We start from the raw sequence: 26,171 nt of genomic DNA on the forward strand, positions 1-26,171 counted from the left end.
ATGGGCAACATAACTGAGAATTTAAAAACAAGGTGGCAAATATTTAAAGTTAATAAAGGGTGCGGCGCCATCCGTACATTTTCATAAACTACGCAGTTGTTGGAGACTCCACCGGTAACTTTCCACCACAAGCACCACTTCAACAAAAAGTTCAAATATCAGAAAAAATTGAATAGAAGGTAGGTACAACAGAAGTTAGTAGTTAGAGTCTGTATAATTATCTTTAATAAAATTAATTTGATACATATTACAGTATATAGAAAAAGAATATAGCTCTTCAAAGACTTGGGTAAGTTTAAAGTAAACTTTCAAATTTCTACTGTGTAAGGAGCAGAAACTGCACTGTGTCTTAGCCCTCAACTTCTGAAGCTGTCGATAAAATACCAGACCTTCCAGTAGAACATCAAAAGGTGAAAATGTGAAAATGTGAAAATTTATATATGTTTTTCTCTATAAATCGTTTTGATTTTAGATCTGAAGATTTAGACTTAGCAGATTCTGTTGTGCAGAGGACGCGAAAAATCTATCCGCATTCTCTCAAATATTATGTTGTTGTATGTTATTTTTTTCGAATGTAATAAAAAAACTTTTGTTAAAGGATACGTCATATTTAAAATCAACTTTAGTCCAGTTATTTTTCAATGAATTTGAATCAACCCAAACAATCACCATCGTTTTGGTTGTTACAACTTCATTAAATTGTTTCGAAAAATAACTGAAGGAATGATTTGAATTATTCCGCCAAAAGCAGAAAGGAAGCTGTTGTTTCCATGTACGTATAGTATTGCTAATGAGCCCAGAGATGGCGTTGAATCGGAAAATCGAGTTGTCTATCTAAAGGAGGGCCACCTGTGCCACTAAGAAACGTTAAGTTGTTGTATAGATTGGATTTAAATGAAAAACATCGAATTCATTTTTGTTTTATTTATAATATTGACAAAATAAATATTGTTCTGCTCCATTTATATGACACATGTTTCGATGTAGAACCATCCGATGATGCATATCTATCGAGCAAATAAGATTTCGATGGATACTTCCTTAAAAAATTAGAAGGAGAATCTTCATTTTAAAGTTATTGATATTATATAAGGCAAATTTTCTATTTATAATTCGCTATGAACGTATTCCGTCGTTACTTTCAATTCTTCAGCAAGGAATCCTTCACATTCTTCAGAGTATAATCGCTAGAATTCATAAATTAAATACATGGTTAATATAATATATAGAATAATATTTAATGAAATAAATTTACAAAATTAAAGTTAATTAATGAATCTTCAGATAGTATAATACGCGATTGAAAATGACAATTCGTAGCTTCGTGTTTTGGAACACAAAATATTGATTATTTCTTTCTGTTAGCAAATCAATAAAGAAAATACTCATGAAACTACAAAGAAAAAACAGTTTACGTAGTCTCCAACAACTTATTAACTTGAAAATAAACCTAGATTGGAACGGATTTATTCAAATGAAAAAAGAAAATTATTTAAGTGAAGTTAATACAGAGTAGGCTAAAGAAAACTGTCCAGTGGTAGATTATATTAAAACGATTTCCTTCACCGAGCTTACGAAGGTTCTAAAGCATTCCACGATACACATACATCTGACAAGTAATTGATGGGGATCGTATTGGAAAACCATTTTTTTCCACTAAATTTGCACTCAAAAACATAACTCGAATTATTGAAGGGAACTGTTGATCTGTGTCTCTCTTAAATACGAGAGTTTCTACTTAAATTATGAGACAAATTAAAACAAATATTTATGTTTGAATAATGCTTTACAGTTTTCCGAAATATTTTTCATAAAAAATTTTTTCAGTATTTCTTTGCACCAATCGACACGACCTTTTTTTAAATGATTGTCAAATGCCACGGCATTCAATGCGAGCAAATTTATTCCACTGCCGAATGACCAAGCAATATTGAATGTATGCGAATGGAATTAATGCCCAAGTATGCCTCATTCTCACGGTATGTCACATGGCGATCTTGCAATATCAGTTCACGTACAGCATCGATGTTTTCTGATACAAAAGCCAACTTTGGACGACCTTCAAGAAATTCATACTGTAGCGAAGCGCGACCACGTTTGAATTTTGAAAACTAGTTAAACATATTTGCTCGAGATGGTACTAAAGTCAAAGAGAGTTTCTCGGTACACTGCTGTTGGTTAAATCCACGTCGAAAGTCATAAGGTTTCTCACTACGTGTATCCTAATGGATGTTTCATCACCAAGAATAATGTATCTGTCAACAGCTCAAATAGCACAACATGTTTTCTGTTGAAATAATGTCAAACTTTATGACGGCAATGTAAGATTTGACATAATCACGCCAGTATTGCCATATCTTAAAACCTAAGTACCCTGATATAATCACCAATCGTTTCCAACACCCTTAATAACCGATTTCTAAGGTATTTAATCGGAGGGTGGTTTCACTAAATTTAACATCTCAGGATTTGTTTTCGATGGAAGATTTAAGATGGAAAATCGTATAGGTACGAATGCGGTCTGAATTGAGTCAGTGTTCGAAGTTATTTTTAACAGCGACGATTTATTTCATCTGTGAGTAAAATCAAATTTAATTTAAGAGCGGTCTTTTAAAAGTACTTCAATTAAGTGATTAGATTGGGGAGACATCGAAACAGACAAGACATCTGCATTGTTTGCATTTATATTTCAGAGGTATGCAAGTGAAAAAAAGTTCTCTGGTCCTTGGTACTCACCTTGCAATTTGTGTTTTCTGTTATGTCAGTATATAAAGTCCAAAACGGTGTTCCCGTTTGGGCACTCAAAAACCATCCTGCCAACAAACTGGAACTTTTATATAACAGTTTTTTCAGACCAGGTAAACTTTCAAATTCATTCTGGCTTTCTTCATTCACTAAACATAATACATACCTAAAAATATTGGGATTATAATAAAAAAACAGCATAAACTATTATCAAAACTTTTTTCATGAAAAGTGATGAGATACTTGCAAATTAAGAAATAATGATCATGAAGTAAGTTGATTTATTATTATAAACCTATTCTTGACCTTCGAATATACATTGAATATGACCCGAGATTGTTTAACAATAGTCTCCGAAAATGTGATAAAGAAGATCATTAAAATAAACTGAATGCAAAAAAAACGGAAACTTTCAATGAGGATGAATTCAAAATTGCCACACACTTTTCCATACGTTTTTTCCTTTGATCTGGAAGTCTTCTTTGGTGAAACCCTTCAGGAGCTCTGCCGTTTTTTGCTTTATCGCTTCCATCGACTTAAATCGAGTCCCTTTCAGACCAGATTTTTTCTGACCTTTCAAGGAAATCTGAGCAGACCGGTAGACGCAAAAGCTTTTGGTCAGGAATCAGATTTTTGGGCACCAACTTCGCACTTTTGTCATGTGCAATTCCACGTGTAAAATTTTTTCTGTTTCTTTATCGGATGATTGCCGAGGTTTACAGCCTCGGCAATCATCCGGATGCTCGTTTGATGAACTGCACGCACAATTTGGTTGATTTTGGTCACGTAGTTGAAAGAGTCACAGGCGACCGGGACGCTGGTGATCTTCAGTGCTCTCTCGGCCTTCACTAAAGCTCTTAAGCCACCCAAAACCACGTGCACGGGATAGAGAATTATTCTCATAGGCATTTAGCAACAATTTATAGCACTCAGTCGGAGTTTTTTTTCAATTTAACGTGAACCTTGAGATTGATACATTGCTGATTTCCGTCACACATGGTTTTTGGCACGAGAAAAAAATACGTTCATTTCAAACAGCTACTCCACAAATACTATAATAATGACTGAAACGTGTTTTGAGTCGTGCATAGACAAAATATCGAGATACCCAACGCACTACTTGGTTTTTATCCCATCCGCCTAGGGCCTCCTCTAGGAGGCCAGACCTCGTATTTATTTGAAACTATTATCAAAAAACAATTTCGATAAAAATAGTAATTCATGAAAAAAGTTATGCAATCTACCCTGAAACTGAAAGCGTAGCCAATTATTAAAATTAAAGGAAAATTTATGTTTATTTATATTGACATTCACTTTGAAATTTTAGTATAAACCGGAGGTTTGGTATTTCTGTTGAAATGTAAATACTCAAATCACATAGATGTACAAAGCAAATAACTGAAATTTCATAGTATATGTCAATGTACAGTTTGGAAATGACGTTCAAATGTGAGTTTATATTTCAAAACGAATATATCGTATGCCAAAAATGTATTTGAACTAATTGATCACTTTTCTACATGATTATTTTACGAGAATTCTGTTACTTAACCTCATTTTATTTCAAATTTATTGTTATTGGATAATTCAATGAAAAAAGATTCTGTATTTTAAAATATATTCAATAGTTCATTCTTTGAAAAATGGTCGGGTCTTTCGTATATTATTCCCAATACGAGGATACCTGGCCTAACTTAGAGATGGCGGTAGTTACTTGAAAAATACCACTGTATTAGAAAGTACACAATCTATACAGTTCCTGCTTCTGGGTGAGACTACTCCATCGTTATCAAGAGTCAAATATTAAGTAGTAGAGGTTAAATGAGGCCGCTAAGACCAGCATCGCAATGATCGACCAAATGAGGTGACGACTCTAGAAATGTTGAAGAAAATAAAAAAATCGGTCAAGAATGATCGTTGACTGAAAATGCGCGAGGTATCAGACATAATAGGCACTTCGAAAAGTGCGGTACATCAATTACTAACTGAAAATTTGGACAAGATGGATGCCGCGTTTGCTCACAATGGAACAAAAACAACATCGTGAAGATGTGTCCATCGAAAGTTTGACAATATTTCAGCGAATTTTTGCGCCATTTTATAACCATAGATGAAACGTAGGTCCATTACTTCACATCACAAAGTAACAATGGATTGAAAAGAGAGAACCATCTGCAAAGATCCATCTTCAGAAAATATAATGGCGTCGATTTTTGCGACGCGCGTGGGATAATTTTCATTAACTATCTTGAAAAGTGAAAAACTGTGAACGGCGAGTATTATGCGAACTTATTGCAACGTTGGAGCGAAAAAATCCGCATTTGGCTTAAAAGAAAATGTTATTTCATCAAGACAATGCTTCAGCTCAAAAATTCGTTATTTTAATGGCTACAAAATTAATTAGTAGTTGTTATATGACTATATTTCAATAAAATATATTGAACCATTCCTTCAATACAACTGACTTTGCTAATATTAGATATTTTGTAACTTCATAACATTATGAAAATAATAATAAAAAATAAAACAAAAATTGTTTCTAATTATAATGAGTGAACAATCGCGATGGTATGCGTATCAATTGAATTCGAACATTTCGTGTTAACGTTTCTAGATTCTTCACAATCAGTTGTAGAAAAACAATGAATTACTCATAGAATTTATTTTAACTTACCGTTCACATTTGGGATAAGATTTAATGTATCGAAAAGCTCGGTTAACTCTAGCCAAGGGCTCAATTATTTCCAAATTTATTGTATCAGTTAGCTTATTGGAGAGTTCAATAGAATTACTGAAACTTTTCAGTGTTCCTCTTTGGTCAGCTAACTTGATAAGATCCTGAAAATAAGAAGTTATATTACATTTCGACAACTAATGACATACTTTTAATAATAACAGCGATATTTGAAAGATCCCCGATATTGCCACATGATCAGCGGATTCCAAACAGCAATAAATAATATTCACATAGTCAGCAGATTCCAGAACACGGATTTAATAAATATAAGTTCATTCATTGTTTTGTCATTATTCATTGTTAAAGTATTGATTTGTCTGTAAAGTTGTTTTCTGTAGAAATTATAAGTATTTTTAAAAAAGTTAAAAATGTCTCAAACAACATTTCTATATTCAATAAAAAATCTACTTAAGCAGGTTCTGGCGTCTACTAAACTAGTCATATTGAAATTGAAATTTATTGATTTTTATTCCAGATGTATGTATGCTTAAAAATCTTAAATTGCCCTGTGACTGATTCAACTCCTAAAACAGCGGCCAAAATCAACTAAATTGTGCGTGCAAATCGTCGAATGAGCATCCGGATAATTGTCGAGGCTGTAAACGCCAATAAAGAAACAGAAAAATTTTACACGAGGAATTACGCATGACAAAATCTGTGCCAATAATGTGACTCCTGTCCAAAAGCTCTCGTGTCAACAGATCTGCTTAGATTTTCTTGGAATGTTAGAAAAAAATCTGCTTTGAAAGAGATCCGATTTGAGTCGATGGAAGCGGTAAAGAAAAAAATGGCAGAGCTCCTCACCAAAGAAGACTTCCAGCACTGTTTTGACCAGCACTGTTTCGATCAGTGGAAAAAACGTATGGAAAGGGGAGGGGAAGGGAGTATATTGAAGTGGAGCATTCGAATGTAGATTAAATTTTATAATAAAACCCTTTTTCGTAACCAGACCTCATAGGCAGAGATCTCTTATGTATGTACATAAATAACGGCCAGTCTATAACGGCAAAGTTTAAATTTCGCGTACTTTCCTTTCCAGACAATATGACCAGTGTATCGTTAGTTTGAGCTTATGCGCTTTACACGCTCAAATAAACTTATTTAGTGTCGATAATTCAATTTTAATTGGAGGTGGATGAAATCCAAGATTTCGCAACGATGACTTCTCCAAGAGTACGCGTGCATTCTCTTGGATATATCTTTTTAACGGTTTTGTCGTATATTGATCGTTTCGATTAGAGAAAATTGGAATATACACCGAAAATTTTGTATGAAATAGAACAAAAAAATATCAATGGACAGTCCAAAAGACCCTTATCCAGAGAGAGCATTAGGAAACGATTGAAATTAGGACATATTCCCACATATTTAGGCCGTTTTGAGCCCGTCTTTGGCTTGACGCAAAAAATTGATTGAGTAAACAAAATGAAATAGTTGTATCAACTTCTTCACGAGTTCAAAATCAAGGAAGTACGAGTAGTTGTATATCAATTCGCAGAGAAAATAAATTTAGAATCTTCAACAACTCGTTTACTGGAAAAACAATTTTTAATATGGATGAAACTGGGATGCTCCCAGTTCCTAGTGAAATTCCAAAAATTGTTTGTTGGAGGGAAAAATGTGTGAGGAAACTGGTATCAGGTTAAAGATTACAGCGATCTGCTGTTCAAACGGTAAAGGATATTATATACCTCCTGCGATAATTCACCCCAAAAACAGGTAGAAAAAATAATTACTCTATCGGGCACCTGAAGATGAAATTATGATGCATCTATAAGTGGCTTCATAAACTCTAAACTATTCGTTAGATGGTTGAAGTACTGTTTAAATGTATACTCACTGCTCGTCAAATTGGTTTTTAAAGTTAAAAATGCGCAAATACTGCTAAATTCTTCCTAACTATATCGGACAAACTGAAATATCCGCTTAAAGAGCTCATAGCTCATTTAAAATTTGGACAGACCAAAAAATCGATTACGGTGCCAGTCAGATAGTTTAAGTGTAAGTGTTAATCTAGTGGTAGTGTAAACAGTGTGTTTGGCACAAAAAACTAACTAAATTCTCATCAATTTAAACTTGAGTTTAACTTAAACGGGAATGATGTCATATATGATACCATCTGTTCAATAATTTTTTTAAAAATTGGCGGTAAACCTTTGGACCTAGCTTCTTTTCTCACGGCAAGGGAATTTCATTGTGAATGTGTTGGTCATACTGTTTTACGTCCAACGAAAGTTATAACAACATTTATCAACAAAAACTTTCAATAGAGTTCCATCAAGCTAGCAGCCAAATATTCCGAAAAATTAAAAAAAAAATATTTATGAATCGAAAGAATTTTCAATGCTCGTTCTGAAAATTCAAACCCGGAATATTCTCGTTGATTCGATAAAAAGATATTAATTAAAACCGTGAAAAACTAAAAATACCCTAATATTTTCCTTTTTGTCTAAAGTCTCAGGTTTTCCTAAGACTTTAGACAAAAAGAAAAATATTTTTCAAACGAGAGAATTAGGAGCATTTGATAGGTATTTTTATTTTTTCCAGAGGACACTTTGGGCCGGAAATAAAAAATATTTTCTAATCTGAATCTCCAGCCACGGTTTTAATTAGTATCTTTTTATCGAATTAACGAGAATATTCGGGGTTTAGATTTTCAGAACGAGCATTGAAAATCCTTTTGTTTCATATATTTTTTCTTGATAGAGCTCTCCAATAGCTCACAACTTATCAGTGAAATGGCATCTCATCCTAAAAAGGTAAGTTGTTTTTTGTTATTATACAAACAATATAGTGTTTTTTGGAATGCGGTAAATTATCTTAGCTTCATAATACTATAATGAATGCAATTATACAAAGGAAAAATCCTGATAAATGATTTTCTGTTTTAGAAAATACATTTTGTGAAGGTATCATATTTTATAACTTGCCCGTTTACGGTGAAAGTTGAAGTAATTGTTTTAAATAAAATTAATACGTTTTTGATAATACTAAATTGTTATTCAATTGTTTATGGATAATTATTTTGTCTTTTTCATATCAAGACAAATTATTTCTACTAATCAACTTAATTTACTGATTTGGCCATTGAGTTTCCTCATTTTTCCCAACCATTTTTTCATAAAATAAAAATAATAATACTAGTAAAATAAATTGTTTTTTGATGCCCATTCTTAAACTTTAGTACGGTGAATCTTTGGTTTTTATATTTAGTTTGATTATTATTTTGTATATTATTACATATGAAAATTGTTATTTTCAATAAAATTATTCTGAGCTAAAATGCGTTATTGTCTAATTTATTGCTTTCACCTTACTGATATGATTGAATGGCCATTGGCCTTGTTTATTTACACAAAAAAAATCTGATGTGATCTCAACTAAATTCTAGAAATTTTTAGCTGAATAACTATACATTTCAGTACCCCTTAAACAGGCAAGGTATCATATATGGAACATAAAGTTCAAAAATTAAAAAAAATCAAACATCTTACCTAAGGTTCAAATGATAGAAAATCATAAAAACAAGTAGGAAAGTCATTAGTTAAATCTTGCCAGTTTAAGGATGAATATTTCATTGTGAATTAGTTTGTTGTGTGAATAAATTAATTTAATGACCGATTTAAGTTAAATCAGATAAGATTTAATACTTACTTGAATATATTTAACAGCTGGTTTAACGTAATCCTTTGAATTTATTTTGATTTCAAAATATTTTTTGGATACGTGGTTGAAAAACTCTGAGATCGTCTCGACTGGTCTGGATGGATCAAATAGAGCAGATTTGGGAAAACCCTGACTTTTTATATAGCTATTGAAAAAGAAATGAGCTCCGGAAATGTAACTGAAAGCGTAAATATTCATTAGCGTTTATATAGATACTCAATAACAAAAGAAATAATCTGCCAACTTTGATTTTGTGTTATTGTGATAGATCAAGAGTAGAATGAAAAAACTGGACAGTTTCCTACTCTTTTCACACTTGTTCGATGGGATTTGAATCTAGGCCCAAGATAAACATCCTATATAAAATAGGAAACAGATTGGCGGGATGGTAAGGCAGAGAACCATTGGAAGATGGTAGGAAAAATGGAATAAACAAACCAACAAAGCCCAATGGACGAAAAGCCTTATCGTAGATATTGAAAAATGAATAAATTGTAAACATAGAACAACTAACTATTTTGTAACGTAGATTCTCACAGGACATGAGTCGTTTCGGTACCTTTACTAGAAGAATTAACAAAACAAACAGTAACATTTGCGATATCTGCGAATAAAGGGCTCATGTTTTGTATGAAAGTGCGAGATGAAATCAAGAAAAAAGAGAAATAGAAAAAAAGCTTAACAGAACATTGCCGAGGGAGAACGAGTTAATTGAATTAATGATAAGCTCCAAAATTAATTGACAAAATGTAACAGAATTCATGATGTCATTAATGAAGAAGAAGGAAAAGGAAGATAGATAGATAAAAGGGTAAGTACAAACATAGTAGGTGCTGAAGAAATGGCAGTCTCTGTCCTATCAGTACACAGTCACTCCCATGGACGTTTTTAGAAGGTGAGGGTGGTTTAGTGAGGAGATAGTCCCACACGAACTCTCAGCTTCTACCTTACCATTCTACTATTTACCATTTTAGGTAAATATAGGAAAACCAGAACAAAGAGTTATAGACATGGAGCTTAAAAGCTCTAGAAATAGGGAGAGGAACGCCGGCCGATAGAATGATGAGAAACTTGAAGCACCAAAACGAAAACACGAGGAAGAAAAAAAATGGAATAAGAAAATAACGAAAAGATATTCTAAGCTTTAGAATTCATAACGTGCTAGAAAAAACGCAAGGGATGGATGCCAATATGACAAAACTTTTAGAAAAGACGGAAAAAATGGAAAAATAGCAAGGGAAAAAGTCTTACTGCTATAGAAGACAAAAGAACGAATAAAAAAAGTGGGAGCTACAAAAATTAATCGACGGAAGCCAGAGTTTCCGAAAAAAAAAAATTAAAAGAGAATATACAGAAGGGAACAACAAGAAAAAGAGGAAAAAAGCGGAGATGCAATCATCTCAAAAACGAGTCACAACAGACACAAATATACAACAACAATATGAAAAAATAAGGATAGAGGAAGAGAAAAAACAAGCAGAACCGGAGAGAATGCTACTTCTAATAATATTAAAATCTCCACTGGACAAAAATACGGAAGCAGCTAATGTAGAGGAGAATCGATGTCTATTTTAAAATTGGAATCCACATTGGGAAAATAACGATGGCGACAAAAGAGGATTTCAATAGAATGAAGATGGTCCTGAGTGAGTATAAAGAGATTGAGTGGTAGACGTACTTAACTAGCAGTCAAAGGACTGGTTGTAAATACCCTCGCGTCGGAAATTGAAATAGAGCTGGGGGAAAATGGATTAAAACTAAAAATAGAATTGGTAACTGACAAGCTATACATTAAAAAAATGTTACAGATACCAAGTATTTTACCATGGACAAAAAACGTGCAACATGGACGTGTACTGCGTAACATCCGCGAAAGCACACAAGGTGGAGGATTGACTTGAGGACAACAAGATCACTAGGTTAAGTTAGGTTAGTAAAAAATATCGAAAACACAAAAAAACAAGAAATAAAAAAATATTTTTTGCAAGATCCAAAGTTTACTTCGACTCGTGTTTTTTAAGCAAATGCCAAGTTATATATCAGGAACAGCTGTAAATAAGACGAAGGACCACCCCGAACTTTTCTCGCCAAAGAAGATTAGTAGTCATCGGTCGGAGCGTTTGCAACAGATGGATTTATTTCGACGGCTGCGTATACAGGTATGTAAGGTCCACAAATTACCTATTCCAAGGCCTCTCGCCAATCGTGAGTTTGTGTGACATCCTGTTGCAGTGGAAGTGCGTGCATGCGTTTGGTTTTTGACTTCGTTTATTATAAAGAATTTGATTTTTGTAAAATGTACAGTATGGATATTGTAGAAATTATAATATTTTGTTGCTTGCTGGCAAAAGAAGAAGAGAAAGAGCATAAGCTGGCCAGAAAGCACTTAAATTAGGTTCATCCAATCAATCAGAAGGAACAGGAATATGGAGAACATCACACATTATTCCCTGATATGATTACGTTGTTGATTTAAGTATTGAGGGTTTCTCTATACTCCTGCAGGATCACAATTAACTAAGCCGCATCAATTTCAGGTAACAATCGAGTTATAATAAATAATATATGGATAGACGACACGAGGTCCAACACGTACTACAATTTGCCCCGTACTTAGAGAAAAAAGAGGGCGCGCATATTCCAGGAATTCCTGATACGAATGCACCTTCTTGTATTTTCGTCGACATTGCCGATCTCCGATACGTGCGTGTGCTCCGTCCGATGACAAAAAATTCGTGACTACCTTAAGACGTTCATACTAAGAAGACAAGAGTGTATAGCTATTAACAAAAAGATGATAAGACTTCCCAGAATCTCCAAAAGAACTCAGCGGAAAGGAAGGAATCTAAGCATGAGACTGCGACGCAAACGAGATTGAGGACCTGTCGAAATGACAGAGACTTCTCACGCGCACGTGTGTGTTCTTCATTATTCACCCTGTAGAACACTATGTCTAACTCAACAAACACAAGTCCTTTCATCAGCAAACTCAATATCTCGATCTCTGGTGCTGCAGTGCCGAATCTTTCTACTGCCTTTATGCACAAAGAATAGCAATTTCCGCGCTGAATCAAACGTTGATGGCAGTGATCTGCAGTAATCGCGAACGCTATGAAAAGGGATGAAGATTCGAACGCTTCGATAAAGTGTAAGCATAGTAATAGGTTATGCTTTCTCTTCAAACTATTAGTTAGAAATTTGACGCATATATCCTGACGTTTCGATTGACCGATTAGTTACACAGGATAAACCAGCTTCTCAATTCCCCATCAAAATGGCAAATAGAGGTATAACTTTGACAGTTTAGAAGTCGAATTATTTTGTTAGGTCTAGTACAACTAGCAAACTTGCAAAAGTATATAAGATAGTCGTTGTAGTAAGGTTTTTATATTTTATAAAGTCTAAACACATGAATTTATTGAAATGCGTGTCTGTTAGTGTACAGTGAACGTTGGTGTGGTGGTAGTTGGAAATATCGTGTTCCAGAAATTTCAAATTTAGTTATTCAGGAAAAGAATTAAAAATCAAAATGTGTTTGTAACTCAAAGATAGACCAAAACCGATAAACTATTACATCTGGAAGTAATACTTTTAATATTACTTAGTATATATTGAATATGAATATTACTTACGATTTATAAACTCGTGGTTCTGATGCATATTGCAAAAATTCTGCTATTCTATCAGTAACAACCTGAATCCATTGTCTTCTGTAAGAGTGATTTTCCATCATCTCTCCAAATTTCTTAAAACTAAATCTCCCCTTATCGTCCAAAAATACTCTAAAAGACTTTTCTGCTCCCAAAGAGGAGATAAAGTTCTGTCCAATTTCAGAATGTATGAAATGATCGAACATCACATGAATTTTCTCCAAAACTGGAGGCATTAATGAGGAATGTCGTTCATGACTCTTAGCTCTACTTTCAGCTTCAGGTCCTACAAACGCATTGATAGTTTGTAATATTGAGGGAAGAAAAGTCAAAAAATTCAAATCATTTTGTTTTCCTTCTGTTTGAGCAGTTTTCCCCAATAAATTGCTTGCTAGAGACATGATATCGTCAATATTCATATCTGAATCTGCTCTAGATTCCGGTTTTGTATTTTCTTTAGTGGCTGAAAAAGATAACATGATACGTTAACTATTTGAAAATTATATCTTTCTATTACCTACAATCTACGGTAATATCTTTGGTTCCTTTTTTATCATCTTCTTCGCTAAAGTAATTCAAAACCGATCCAAGAACATCCATCTCTGGTGATTTATCTCTTTTATTTTCTTGTCCAGCTTGATTTAAGAGAGACCCTACACCATGAAGTAGTGCTGCTGCTGTCCCAGCACCTTGACCTAGATCATTACTTTGACCAAAGAGAGATCCCAAGCCTTGCAAAAGAGCGGCTGCTCCGTCATCCTTCCCTGTATCTTGATTTCCTTTATCTGAACTCAGAAAAGATCATAATATTGAATTGAGTGTGTCCAAATAATGATTGAATTTGATTGTTGATTCTAGTTAAATTTTTTCTTGGAAAAATATTCGGATTAAAAAATAGAATTTCATATTTAAAACATAGTGTATGAAGAAAGAAAGAAATAAAACGAGATAATTATGAGATAGGTCTGGCTATAAAATAACGAGACTGGTTACGAAAAAGGGTTTTATTATAAAAATTATTTTACATTCAAGCAGTGCTGGAAGTGAGGGCCTTTAGGAGCTCTGCTGTTTTTTGCATTGCCGCTTCTATCGACTCAAATCAGATTCCTTTCAATGCAGATCTTTTTCTAACTTTTTTAGCCTTTCAAGGAAATCTGAGCAAACCCGTTAACGCAAGAGCTTTTGGCCAGGAGTCAGATTTTTTGGCACCAACTTCGCACAGGCTTTTGTCATACATAATTATTTTTTTAACAGTTTCTTTATCGTCGTTTATAGCCTCGGCAATCATCCGGATGATCATTCGACGATCTGCACGCACAATTTGGTTCATTTTGTGACTGTTTCCGGATTGGCTCACACTCAATATCCTTAAAAAGTGAACTTTTGGGCTGGTATCATTGACAATAAAATTATTAGCCCTTATTTTTTGAGGCCATAGTTAATGATGAGGTTTATCTAGATTTTTTTATTAACTTTTCAATGCCTACATTAAAAAGACTTTTTCCAGATGTTGATCATCCAAATAGATAAATCTATTTACTACCAACAAGACGAAGCTCCACCACATTTTGACGTACAGCTAGAAATAATTTAAATGAGAGGTTTTTTCCAATAGGTGGATTAGAAGACGCGGAATGATCGAAGGACCGCCCAGCTTAGGAATTTCGTTTGATTCAATAAAACAACAAAGCAACAATCGATGGAATGGCGACACTCTGGTTCTCCAAGACCTAAGAAGTTTCGTGTCCAAAAATCTGCTGGAAAAGTTCTTGCTTTAGTTTTTTGAGATTGCCGTGGAGTGACTGTGATTGATTTCTTTGATAAGAGAAAAAATTATAGAGAAAATACGGGGAAAGCTATCTCCAAAGGTGTTGTTTTTGCAGGACAACGCCCCTGCGCACAAATCTCATATTGCAATACAAAAAAATCGTGATTTAGGGTTTGAATTACTACAACAACCCCCTTATTCACCAGATTGGGCTCCGTCGGACTATCATCTCTTTTCTCAACTGAAAAAAAGTTTAAAAGGTCGTAAATTTTCTTCCAACGAGGAGCTAATATTAGCTGTGGAGGTCTGGTTTCCAGAGCAAGAAGAAACATTTTTTTAAAGGTCTAAAGACGTTGCAGGTGCGCTGTAATAAATGTATTCAATTAAGAGGAGAATATGTTGAGTAATAAAATATTTTGATATTGAAATTTTGTTTGGTTCTATAGTAGGCTAAGAATTTTTCAATATTTCCTCATAGATTTTAGATGCAAGTATAAATTTTTGTCAATATTTCTAGTTGCTGACGTACAACCATCTTGTATGGATAGAAGTGAAGCTACTTCGCAAAAACAAGACTTGTAGTACAATTATCAGATTATTATACAAATTCAGGGTGTAAGCATTTTTGTAGTGAGCTTAGAAATGTGAATTCACAAATTAACTAAATGAAGTATTACTTCTCAGAACAAACAGAATTCATTACATCATATATTCAACCTGTATCATAAATTTTTGTGTCAAGAAATTATGAATTGGATTTTCTTATTCCACTATACATTTAACAAATGAAAATCATTCACTTGGTAATCTTCTAAATATTAGTGGGAGAAAGGAGGATCTACTCACTTAACATATTGCTGATGGCTCCTATTCCTTTCAATAAAGCCGCCGTATTATCCTTGCCATTTTGTGACTTTTTTCCTTGAAGACTACCCATTAGGCTGGCAATACTTCCGAGACCTTGAAGACTTTGAAAAATATCTGGACTATCCGAATCTATGAAAAAAATGATAAATATATGATGAATTATGAGGAACATCACTTTAACCATATATAGAGCCCCTCAGGGAGGATATTATGAAGCTACTTAAAGGTATCAACACCTCTTCTTTGTCAATTTACAGGGTGATTTGTGAAATTAACCATAAATTTTGATTGGGTGGAGTGTTTAGAAAAGTAATTTGTCTGCATCTGACTATAATTAGGCCTGGGGAAGGTGTTTGAGAGATCCAACAAGATCGAGACCTGTAAAGGGATTTTACCTCTCTTTGCAGTGCTGAACCATGAGATATTTTTATATCAATGATAGGAGTCGCGTTCTTTGGAGAAGAGGTAACACAATATTTGTCGCGTCATGTTCTGACGATATAACTGTGATGTATATTGAAATAATCACTAGATTCGGTTGATTATTGTATTTACCTGAATTTCCATCTTTTTTCTGTCCAGCGAGCAGAGAAGTTAAGCCTTGTAGAATTTGTCCTCCGCTATCTTTACCAAGTTGCGACATAGCACTACCTAAAAGATCCGCTCCACCATTATCCATGATAGTTTTTATAAGATCACCCACATGCTGCTTCTTCTGTTCCTTTTTGATATCTGATACTACCTCATCATAGGGATTTGAGTCTTGTACGTCGATTTCATTATTGTTTATATCTTGTAGGGATTGGTTCACTATAATGAGGATGACTAGATAGATTAGAGTCTTGCTGGCCATTTCAGCTTCTGCAATAATATAAAAAAGAATTATAAACAGGGTGAGTTATATGGAACTTTACACGCCTCACGAGAGATATCTTGTGGCTACTAAAAAGTATCACTACTCTTATTTATTAATTTATAGAATAATTTTAATGAACATTAATTGACTATAGTGTTTATATAGCTGGTCTTAGCTCAACTTCCAGGACCGGCTTTGGAAAAATCGATTTAGGGATTCGAACTCAATATTCCCCACTGTATAATTTTTTTTTAAATGCAATAAGTGATTTAATAATGATGATAATAATTGCAAAAATAAAAATAGTTCATAGTAGTTTCTTGAAATAGAACCTAGCAGTCTCTATAAATTTTTATTGCCGATATGTTAAATGAATTCTTGAATTTCTTGGAAAGTTTCCGATGAATTCTGGAATTGCTTTTGAATTTCCCATGACCTGTTGAGTTTCTCATACGTTGATGAATTTCTTTGAAAAACTGCAAGAATTCTTTAAATTCTTTGAAAATTTCCCCGTAAACTTTTGAATTTATTCGAGAATTTGCAACAAACTTTTGAAATTTTTCGTGAATTTTCCATTCTTTAAGAATTTTCCATAAACTTTTGATATTCTTTGAAAAATTGTTATGAGCTCTTGTATTTCTTTGGTTTCCGTGAAGTGCTGAATTTCTTTGAGAATTTTCAAAAAATTCCTCATTTTTTAAAACTACATCAATTCCTTCCATGAACTCTTGTATTTCTCCTAGAATTTCATCAGGAAATTTTGAATTTATTCAGGAATTTCCAATAAACTTTCAAATTTCTTCAAAATTTCCCATGATTTGTTAAGTTCCATGGAGAATTTTTCAAACGTTAATGAATTTCGTCAAAAATTTCAAAAGAACTCTAAATTTTCTTCAAAACATTACATGAAGTTTTGAATTTCGAGAATTTTCCATGAACTTTTGTGTTTCTTCTAGAATTTCATCGTAAAATTTTGAATTAATTAGGAAATTTCCAATAAACTTTTGAATTTATAACAGAATTTTGCATATCTACGAGAATTTCCCATAAAATGTTGAATTTTCTTAAGAGTTTTTAATGAGCTCCTGTATTTTTCAAGTATTTTCCATAAACTTTTGTATTTCTAGAAGAATTTTCCATACACTGTTGAATTTATACGAGAATTTGCTATAAACTGTAGAAGTTTCTTGAGAATATCTCGTACGTTGATGAATTTTTCCGAGAGTTTTTGAAGAAATCTTGAATTTCTCGAAAAAGTACATAAATTCTTAAATTTTCTTGAAAAACTACATGAACTCTCAAATTTCTTCGGGAGTTTGTATTTCTTCTCCATAAACTTCTGAATTTATTCCAACATTTCTAATAAAATTTTGAATTTCTACGAGAGCTGACATTTTGAATTTCTTTGAGAATTTTTTATCGGCTCTTGTATTTCTTCAAGATTTTCTCATGAACTCTTGAATTTCACTGTTGAATATTTTTGAAAATTTCCCATAAACTCTTGTATTTCTAAGATAATTTCCCATGAACTGTTGAGTTTTTTTGAGAATTTTTGCGAGAATGTCCAAAGAACTCTTGCATTTCTTCGAAAAACTATATAAAGTTTCAAATGTCCTCGAGAATTTCCCCGTGAACTTTTGAATTTATTCCAAAATTTAGAATAAAATTTGGAGTTTCTTCGAGAGTTTCTCTTGAATTGATTAAAATCTTCGAGAATTTTCCATGAAATGTTGAATTGTTTTGAGAATTTTTCATAAGCTCTTATATTTCTAACGAAAACCAATTTTTGGTGTCCGTCGAGTTTAACAATCGACTCGATCGAAACTTTTTTAAGTTACGTTACTAACTTGTTATAAAAATGACAAATACTCAAGTACTCAATTATTAAACTACTAAAGAACTCTACAAACGTCCGTGCAGGGTAAAAAAAAGTCGATAAGTGTGGAAAAGTTTGTGCAAGATAATGAATTCGAACATACAAGTCTTCCAGGCACGATTTGAGATGTTCTGTATTTGACGCTACTACGCAATTTAACACAAACTAATTCATAGAGTTTTGAAATTTGTTGGAACTTGAATAAACATCTTTTCATTAATTTATTTTGAAAGATTACGAATCAATTACATATTCGGATGGAGTGAATGAAATGAAATAACTTTAAAGGAAATACTTAATTACCTACGAGTGTTAATGGTGTAGCCAAACAATTTTGTAGTTTATGAAAATATGAGAAAGGTACTTTTTATTGTGAACTAGATTTATTTCATCCCTCAAATCGACATCAATCTATATATCTTCATATGTTTTTTTTTCAACCTCACGTAACTTACAATTTGTCTTAATAGGACAATGAGTAATTACTATTTTAATTAAAGATGGCAATGGAGAAGTACCGTCCATAAAGATCTTCTTTGTACACTAGATTAAATGAATTTTTACTGACAGTTTTTATATTCAATCCAAACGAACTTTAAGGCAACGTAGTTCCACGTTTTCTTCAGTTAGTTTCCTTACGAGAACATTACTGTGGGCCCTTATTTAGCACTGTAACTTAAACTTTTCTTCTTGGCTGACGGAATGTACTAAAAGATCTCTTTTTGTGATAGAATTGAGCACGTACTACGAGGCGTTCACAAACGCTTAAGATCTTTGTTCTGAAGCGTTTAGAGGCTTTTCATGTTGGAGTTACTTGTAGTACCCCAGAGCTTATATGTGATTTTCGACTGTACAATTTAGAACCAAAAATAATGGATGCTGTTAGGTCTTTGGCTAAATACTTTAGAAGACCTCTGGAAACTGTTACTTCCATTATGGTTGAACAATTTAATGCCATAATTGTACAAAAATTGGGAGACAAAAGGATCAATTTCACCCAAAGAAGATGCTACCAAAATTGCTGTTTTTCTGTAGTTCTAGCGACAAATACCAAAAAGTTTCTTTGTCAAAATATTTTAAGCTTTAGTTGAACTAAACGTTCAACAAACTACGAAGTGTGGTTATTAAATAACGAGACTGCCCGCCTAGAGGAGCAACGTATCAATCTCAAATTTCTCGTTAAATTGAAAAAAAAACTCATACTGAGTGATATGAATTGTTGCAAGAGGCATATGGGGACAATTCTCGTGCGCGTGGTTTTGAGTGGTGTAAGCGCTGTAGTGAGGGCCGAGAAAACAAATCAAAATTCAAGGCGATATTGATCGTTTATTTTTCGACATTAACGGTATCTTGATGACTGAATTGGTTCCAGTCTGTCAACCAGACTTACTATTTGTCAGTTTTGGCAACACTGCCACGAGTTGTGGAAGAAAAACTCGTGGATTTTAAACCAGGCAATGCACCTGCCCATAACGCGCTATCTGTGCTCGAACACCCTCCGTACACACCAGATTTAGCACCATGTGACTTTTTTTGTTTCCGAAGATGAAAATTGCTTTGAGTATATTGAAGGAAAGCATTCGAATGTAGAATAATTTTTATAATATAACCCTTTTCGTAACCAGTCTCGTTATTTAATAGCCAGACCTCGTATACCCAGCTTTTTACGTATTATACACAATTACCGTTTCTCCTTACTTCTGTAGGTATTATTCGTTTTTACAAAAACTAGGGCATTCAGCATAAATGACGGTTGAAACACGTACATACATATTAGCAGTATGTTATCAAATTAACACTTTGAAAAATGCTTTTTTCATATGTACACAAACAAATTATGGTATCAAGAACCATGAAATAACCAACTGAACGAATAATTAGTTTTCAGTATACCTTTATCTATCTAGTTAAAGTGAAAAAAATGGAGTTAGTTCAGACATTGTTACTAATACAGAATGATACATAAATTACATACACACTTTTCGAAAATATTCTTTCTCATAGGAACATGACAATTACAGATATAAGTAGTTCGTTATAAAAACATGTCCTACATTAATTTCTACTTTTACCAATATTTGCTTCTTATCAATTGATATAAACCACTCAACGATTATAATGATAAAATTATTTTTTTCTACGGCTATAACAAAAAGCTGCTTTATTTCAACTGTTGATAGATCGATGAAGTACACTGTATGTCTAACCTGATTAAAAAATGTGTTATTTGGAGTTATTAAGTTCGTTCCAACCCATCAAAAAATCGTCCTTGGTACGGTGACGATTCTGCGCAATAGAGATTACGTGTTCCAACCGACTAAGATACCATTTGTGAACCGTTTCCGGAACGGTCTTTTCGATTGGTTAATAATAAGTACTGATACAAGAACCGTGCAACCGTACAATCTATTATTTCACAATAAATCAAGTCGACTATGAAATGTCAAATTTCAAGCACTGACAGCTCTAATTAGACATAGTTGTGAAGGATTTTACAAAATCATACAATAATCGAAGAAAGTGAATTAGAGCTTATTCCTCCGGAAATAGCTGATGCTGCAAATCAGACATGTTCTGGTTGAATTTCGAAACTATCCGAGAAAAAATATGTAAAGACCTACAAATCTTTCCGAAAAAATTCGGGAGTGAGTAGATAACGTAAAAATAATGCCGTGACATTAAAAAAAATTTCTCATACGAACCCTCGTTATATGCCTTTAAAGTTGCAGAATCGAAAATTGTACATTCAAACATTATGAATTTTTTATGGGTGATTACGATTCCACACTACTATCTGAAAGCCAGAGGCGGCTGATGTACAATGGTTAACAATCCGTAACTCTTACAGGGACAAACTGTACAATCTTAAGACATCAAAAATGAATTTTTCAATGTATTTTTTTACAAACTTTAAACATCCTTCAACGCGATGAATAGTTCATACAGTTGTTGGATCGTTTGAATGCAAAAATCAAGGAGAAAGGGCCTCCTATATCGAAGAAAAAACCACTGTTTCACCAATAAAACACACCGATTCACAAGTCGATGGTTGAATTGAACGCTTTCTCATCGACGGTATTGTCCAGATCCCAGATCTGTTCCCCAGTGAATACTAGTAATTCGCTGATTCAAAAAAATGCAAAAAGCGTGGGATTGATTGTATTACTCTTGAAGGAGATTATTACATTGATGAATAAAATCGATTTTTGGTTTTCTTAGTTAGTCATACGGCTTATTGAGTGATGTGTTAAGTTTTAAAAAATTTGCATAATTTGCATAATCGATGCAATTCAAAACTTTTTTTCGAAATAATTCAGAAGATTTTCGACTGTGCTATAACATCGTTGCTGATAAAATCTGTAGATAGAACAGGCCTGAATTCTTAGTGGCAAAGCAGACGCATTGCATATTTTAAATATCATTCAATTTGGACAAGTAGCTTGAGAATTCATAACTAGTCAAATTTTTTTGATTGTGTTCTCACTTACTTACAAACTGACAAATTTTCAAAACTCTAGGACACTTCTAAAAGAGGAAGAAGCTTCCAATACAGAAAAAAATTAGTGCTGGGTTCATGGGTCACTACAAAACTAGAACAGTTGCAATTTAGATGCCATATTAGTGATAAGTAACTCTTGCTGTTTGAATGTGCCTTGAAATTTCATCTAAATTCGATCAAAATTACGATTTATTTAACAAATTGATTACTGAAAAGCTCAAACGACGGATTTTCGCCCTTCGAATCACAACAGTTTAGCGATCACAATCTCGATTCTAATGTGATGGTTATTGAAGATTAGTTCAAAAAAGTATGAAAAAGGTTGGATGGGAGAAGAATAAAAAAACTGAAGACCAGAATAGCTGACTTTGAATAATATACTTATTGATATTGAAATATTGAAAGCATAACAATTAATTTTAGTTCAATATAATAAGACAGTAGAGAAACACTTTGTAGATTAAATGCGAACTTAACCATTGTGAGATATAGACTTCAGCTGGAATTGCTTCATGACTATGCTCCAGACCACACTCAAAGCTTCTATACACGAATGTGGCTTCACAGAGGTTGAACACCCACCATATAGCCCTGAACTGGTCTCGTTCAAATATTTTTTGTTTGCAAATTCAAAATTAATTATCTCAAATCATATCAAGATAAAACCAATTTTCCACAAATATGTCACTATTATTGTGGTTTTCTACTGTATATTGAAATTTTATTTTATTTGTATTTTTAGTTTTTACAAGCTTTTGTCTACAAAATTTTTTGACATTAAGCATTTCTGTCTCATAATCGAGGAAGAAACTAAAATCGTTCTAGACTATTCACGGCATAAAATCCTCACATTCCTATGATTTTAAAAATAGATAAGTGATGACATTGAATTCAGAAAAATTATACCATTTTCAAAAATCACTAATTATTGATGAAGTTATATTAACTAATGAGGGATCTAATACAATTTCGTAAGATCCGGATGAGTTTTATGCAAATTCAAATCCTGTACATCCACTTCCAAAAGTGAGAGAAAAAATCCCAACTCCAAGGATAGTCAAATATCTTCTGTTAGGGGAAAATACTCGGAATATCCAGATTTCAATTACATTGTAGAAAATAATTATCGTGGTAAAAAATCTTTAGTATGCCTCTAAATAGTTTTTCGGAGGATAACAGCACATCTCTAAATGACAGACTCCTGTTGAAGTTCTATCAATAGATTAGAACCATTTCCATCGAATTCTGATAAAATTATTGCTAGTGACTAGCTAGTTTATAAAAAATGAGTATTATGTATCTATAACACGTGTTTGCGGGGTAGCTAAGAATTAGATTGCAGTCTAAATAATTTAGAATTTATAGGACAAATGAAATTAAACAGGTGGTGTACGAAAATGTTGACACCAAAGATGAATCATAGTAGCATAGAAGTTGTAGTCTGAAAAGTTTTAAAAGTATGTAAAAATAAAGAGAGAATATTTTGAAAAACATCAAATTTTTTTTAATTATCACCTTTTATTCTATATTAGTTACATGTATCGCACTACGTTAATGGTCATAAAAGTAAATGTTCTAAATAAGATTCTGAATCACGCAATTAGCTGTTGTTTCTCTCATGACATATAAACTGGGAATTAATTACCTATAAAATAATTTTATCTGCTCAACCAGAATCGTGCCATAAAGGAAATTTAATAGGTAAATAATAGGAAATCCCGATAATTGGTTATTTTTCTCATTAAAATCTATCAAATTGAATTCTTTGAGAAACATTATTTTTATGATTAAGTTTAAGTGCGCTCATGGTTGCCAAATACAAAGTGATTGAAATATTTTAATGGTTTGAAATTGGTTGAAAAATATACATTCTAATCTGCGTTATCAAGATCATTACTTCACGTACTTAAAATTATAATCTACCCTTCATGTTATCACTTTCCTCATTTTATTTTCTATTCACTAGAACTGATATACGCAGGTATAGATTATGGAAACAATTTAAAATCTCATATGTAGAAGTTTTTTATTAAATTTTTTTACTGTTATGTAAGTGGGTGTCATTATTTATATTATGCTTATTTTTAATAGAAAAACTTATTGTTTTCATTGTGATGCGGTGAAATTATCTGCAACTATGATTTCTGAGTTAACTTTCCAAATTCTTATGTACACTATTTTATCATTATTTAATCAAATGATTTAAATTATTTATAAGTTGTTTAGTTTTATATGTAGACCATGGTCGATAATTTATGAAACAAAAAAAATTATAGTAGAATGAAACCCTTTGGAAAAGGAGCAGAGTATTAAAAACAAATGGAAGAAAAAAGAATTTACAGGCGATCTGAGGTTTTCTATTCTCATCTTCTACAAAAACTTTTTTTTTTATAAAATTTGGTGAAAACTTTCCTTTTTATATCTCAAATACACTATAATTAATTTGATTTGAAATATTTATTTTTTTACCACATTTTAACGTAATATAAAAAAGCACCCTAATTTTCAATTTAAAATTATCCCATCAAAGTATCAGCTTTTTCTAAAAAGTCTGTGATTTTTTTTTGTTTAAATCGCTTCTTTCTGATGATGTGAAAACTATCACCATCACCATGGTAAATTTTCCCAGAAAAGAAAAAAAATCAAAAAATCATTTTTCCAAATCATTTGTTCAATTTTTATTTATTTATTAAAACTTTCCAGTCTAATTTCATGAAAATTGTAAGATTCCATGTTAGATTGATAAACATAAGTTGAAATTTTTGAAATAAAATGGTAAGTCTTCAACATCTTTTACTGTTAAAGACTTTTGTTAGTATACAAATTTACTGTATATTTTTTTCATCTACCATGCCATGAATTTTGAATACGCGTTTTCGTAAATTTTCCGGTGGAGTCAAAGACAACTCGGAATCGGACATTTTTTTTCTTTATAGTATTAAAAATAATTTCTAAACAACCACTAAGTTCACAATATTTTAGTCGTGTATGTATGAATTGTTTCAAAAGAAAATCAATAATTAGAATCATATAATTTTATATTGGGATAGTAGCACTACAAACTAAATGAATTAGTGAGTCTAAACTTACTTTTAATACTTCATAAATACGTTGATAAGTTAATATTGTTACGGTGATTTAGATCAGCAGTAGATGTATTATCACATCAGCATTTAGCACTGTCCAGTGAACTTATTTTCTTCAAACGCCCTTGAAATAAACCGCGATTGAGCCTCATTCTGGTAATTGTGGTAGAATATTTTTTACTGACACTATATTCGAATATATAAGAAATATATTGAGGTATTTATTATTCGTTTCTTTTCTAAGAATTGGTAGTAGTCTTGGGTAATTTTCTAATCAAATCTCAAAATTCAATTGACATAGCTACGAATTTCAAAATTTAAATATTACATCGTTAATTTCCTGATTTGAATATTGTAATAATATAATGTTCTAATACTAAATCATCATTTTCACGTCATAGAAAAAATAGTGTATTATACACGGAAAAACTACTGAATTTTAGTTCTTAGTAGTTTAAAATCTAATACAAAGTCCTTCAACAATATTTGTTTTTGTTATATCTGAAGACAGTTGAGTTTGAATTTATGACATTTCAAGTTAATGACCCTCTTTCCTCGAGGTAGTGACCCATTAGACGAGAAGTTGAAAGACGAAATTCATAGTTTCCATTTGAAATTTCATATTAATTAGAATGAAGATGATTAATGTGTTCTTCCATGGCGGATTATTAATGACGAAGACCGATGTACCTAAGTGATATTTAAATTCAAACATTTCTACTTTTTGAAAAAGAATGATGAATCAAATATTCATTGCATACACTGCAATTAAAATTGTATTAGTATTTATTACTCATTATCATATTTATTTATCTTTAAAACCATTAAAAGCAAACGAAAATGTTGACTACACATTATTAGAATTTCTTACCTCAATTTTAGAATTTTATTAAACCGAAATAGTAAAATGTTAATAAATCAGTACACACAGTAAAAGTATAAGTTTAATCAACATCACATATCACCTAATGAAGATCGAGTACTACGGTACCACTATACACGCACTTAGAAATTTTGTTGAATATCGTGTTAAGCGATGACGTACTTCTAAAGTCAAGCAACTCTTGGTAACGGTACCATAAAACGGTTCTGGAACCACTGAAGTACCGGCTTGATGAGCAGATCCTACCTGACTTATTTCAATGATATACATACCTTATCTTTTCGGTAAGATCCAGTGGCGTAGGTGACCCCTTAACGAAAGATTCTCAAAGCATTTTCAGAAATCATTCGAAACCAAAAATATGATCATTTTTGCGATTCATATAGAACAAAAACAGATTTTAATATTGTGATGTTTTTCATATTGATTTATACTATCATAACTTGTTCAATAAAATATTTTTTAATCATACAATGTGTGTGGAATAAATTAAATTTCAGCGTTATTATGTACTATGTGAAAAAAACCTGAAACAGAT

At 32.4% G+C, this 26,171-nt stretch overlaps 1 protein-coding gene across 1 annotated transcript; it reads right to left on the bottom strand.

Moving 5' to 3' along the window:
• Window positions 1-909: 909 nt before the first annotated feature.
• On the bottom strand, window positions 910-25,886 carry LOC130894075 (uncharacterized). Its single transcript, XM_057800640.1, has 9 exons — window positions 25,622-25,886; window positions 15,989-16,294; window positions 15,413-15,562; window positions 13,320-13,583; window positions 12,781-13,261; window positions 9,137-9,326; window positions 5,420-5,583; window positions 2,737-2,911; window positions 910-1,187 (listed from the first exon to the last, which is right to left on the bottom strand). The coding sequence occupies exons 2-9, from the start codon at window positions 16,284-16,286 to the stop codon at window positions 1,107-1,109; spliced, it is 1,803 nt and encodes a 600-aa protein (XP_057656623.1). The 5' UTR covers window positions 16,287-16,294; window positions 25,622-25,886; the 3' UTR covers window positions 910-1,106.
• Window positions 25,887-26,171: the final 285 nt, after the last annotated feature.

The sequence above is a fragment of the Diorhabda carinulata genome, chromosome 5 (assembly GCF_026250575.1).
Source record: "Diorhabda carinulata isolate Delta chromosome 5, icDioCari1.1, whole genome shotgun sequence".
NCBI lineage: Eukaryota > Metazoa > Arthropoda > Insecta > Coleoptera > Chrysomelidae > Diorhabda > Diorhabda carinulata.

Excerpts from the sequence above, each read along its gene's own strand:
- LOC130894075 (XM_057800640.1), bottom strand. The coding sequence starts at position 16,286 with ATGGCCAGCAAGACTCTAATCTATCTAGTCATCCTCATTATAGTGAAC. Across the intron at positions 15,563-15,988 it reads GAAAAAAGATGGAAATTCAG|ATTCGGATAGTCCAGATATT; the intron begins GTAAATACAATA and ends TTTTTTTCATAG. Across the intron at positions 9,327-12,780 it reads GAACCACGAGTTTATAAATC|TTACATTTCCGGAGCTCATT; the intron begins GTAAGTAATATT and ends TTACGCTTTCAG.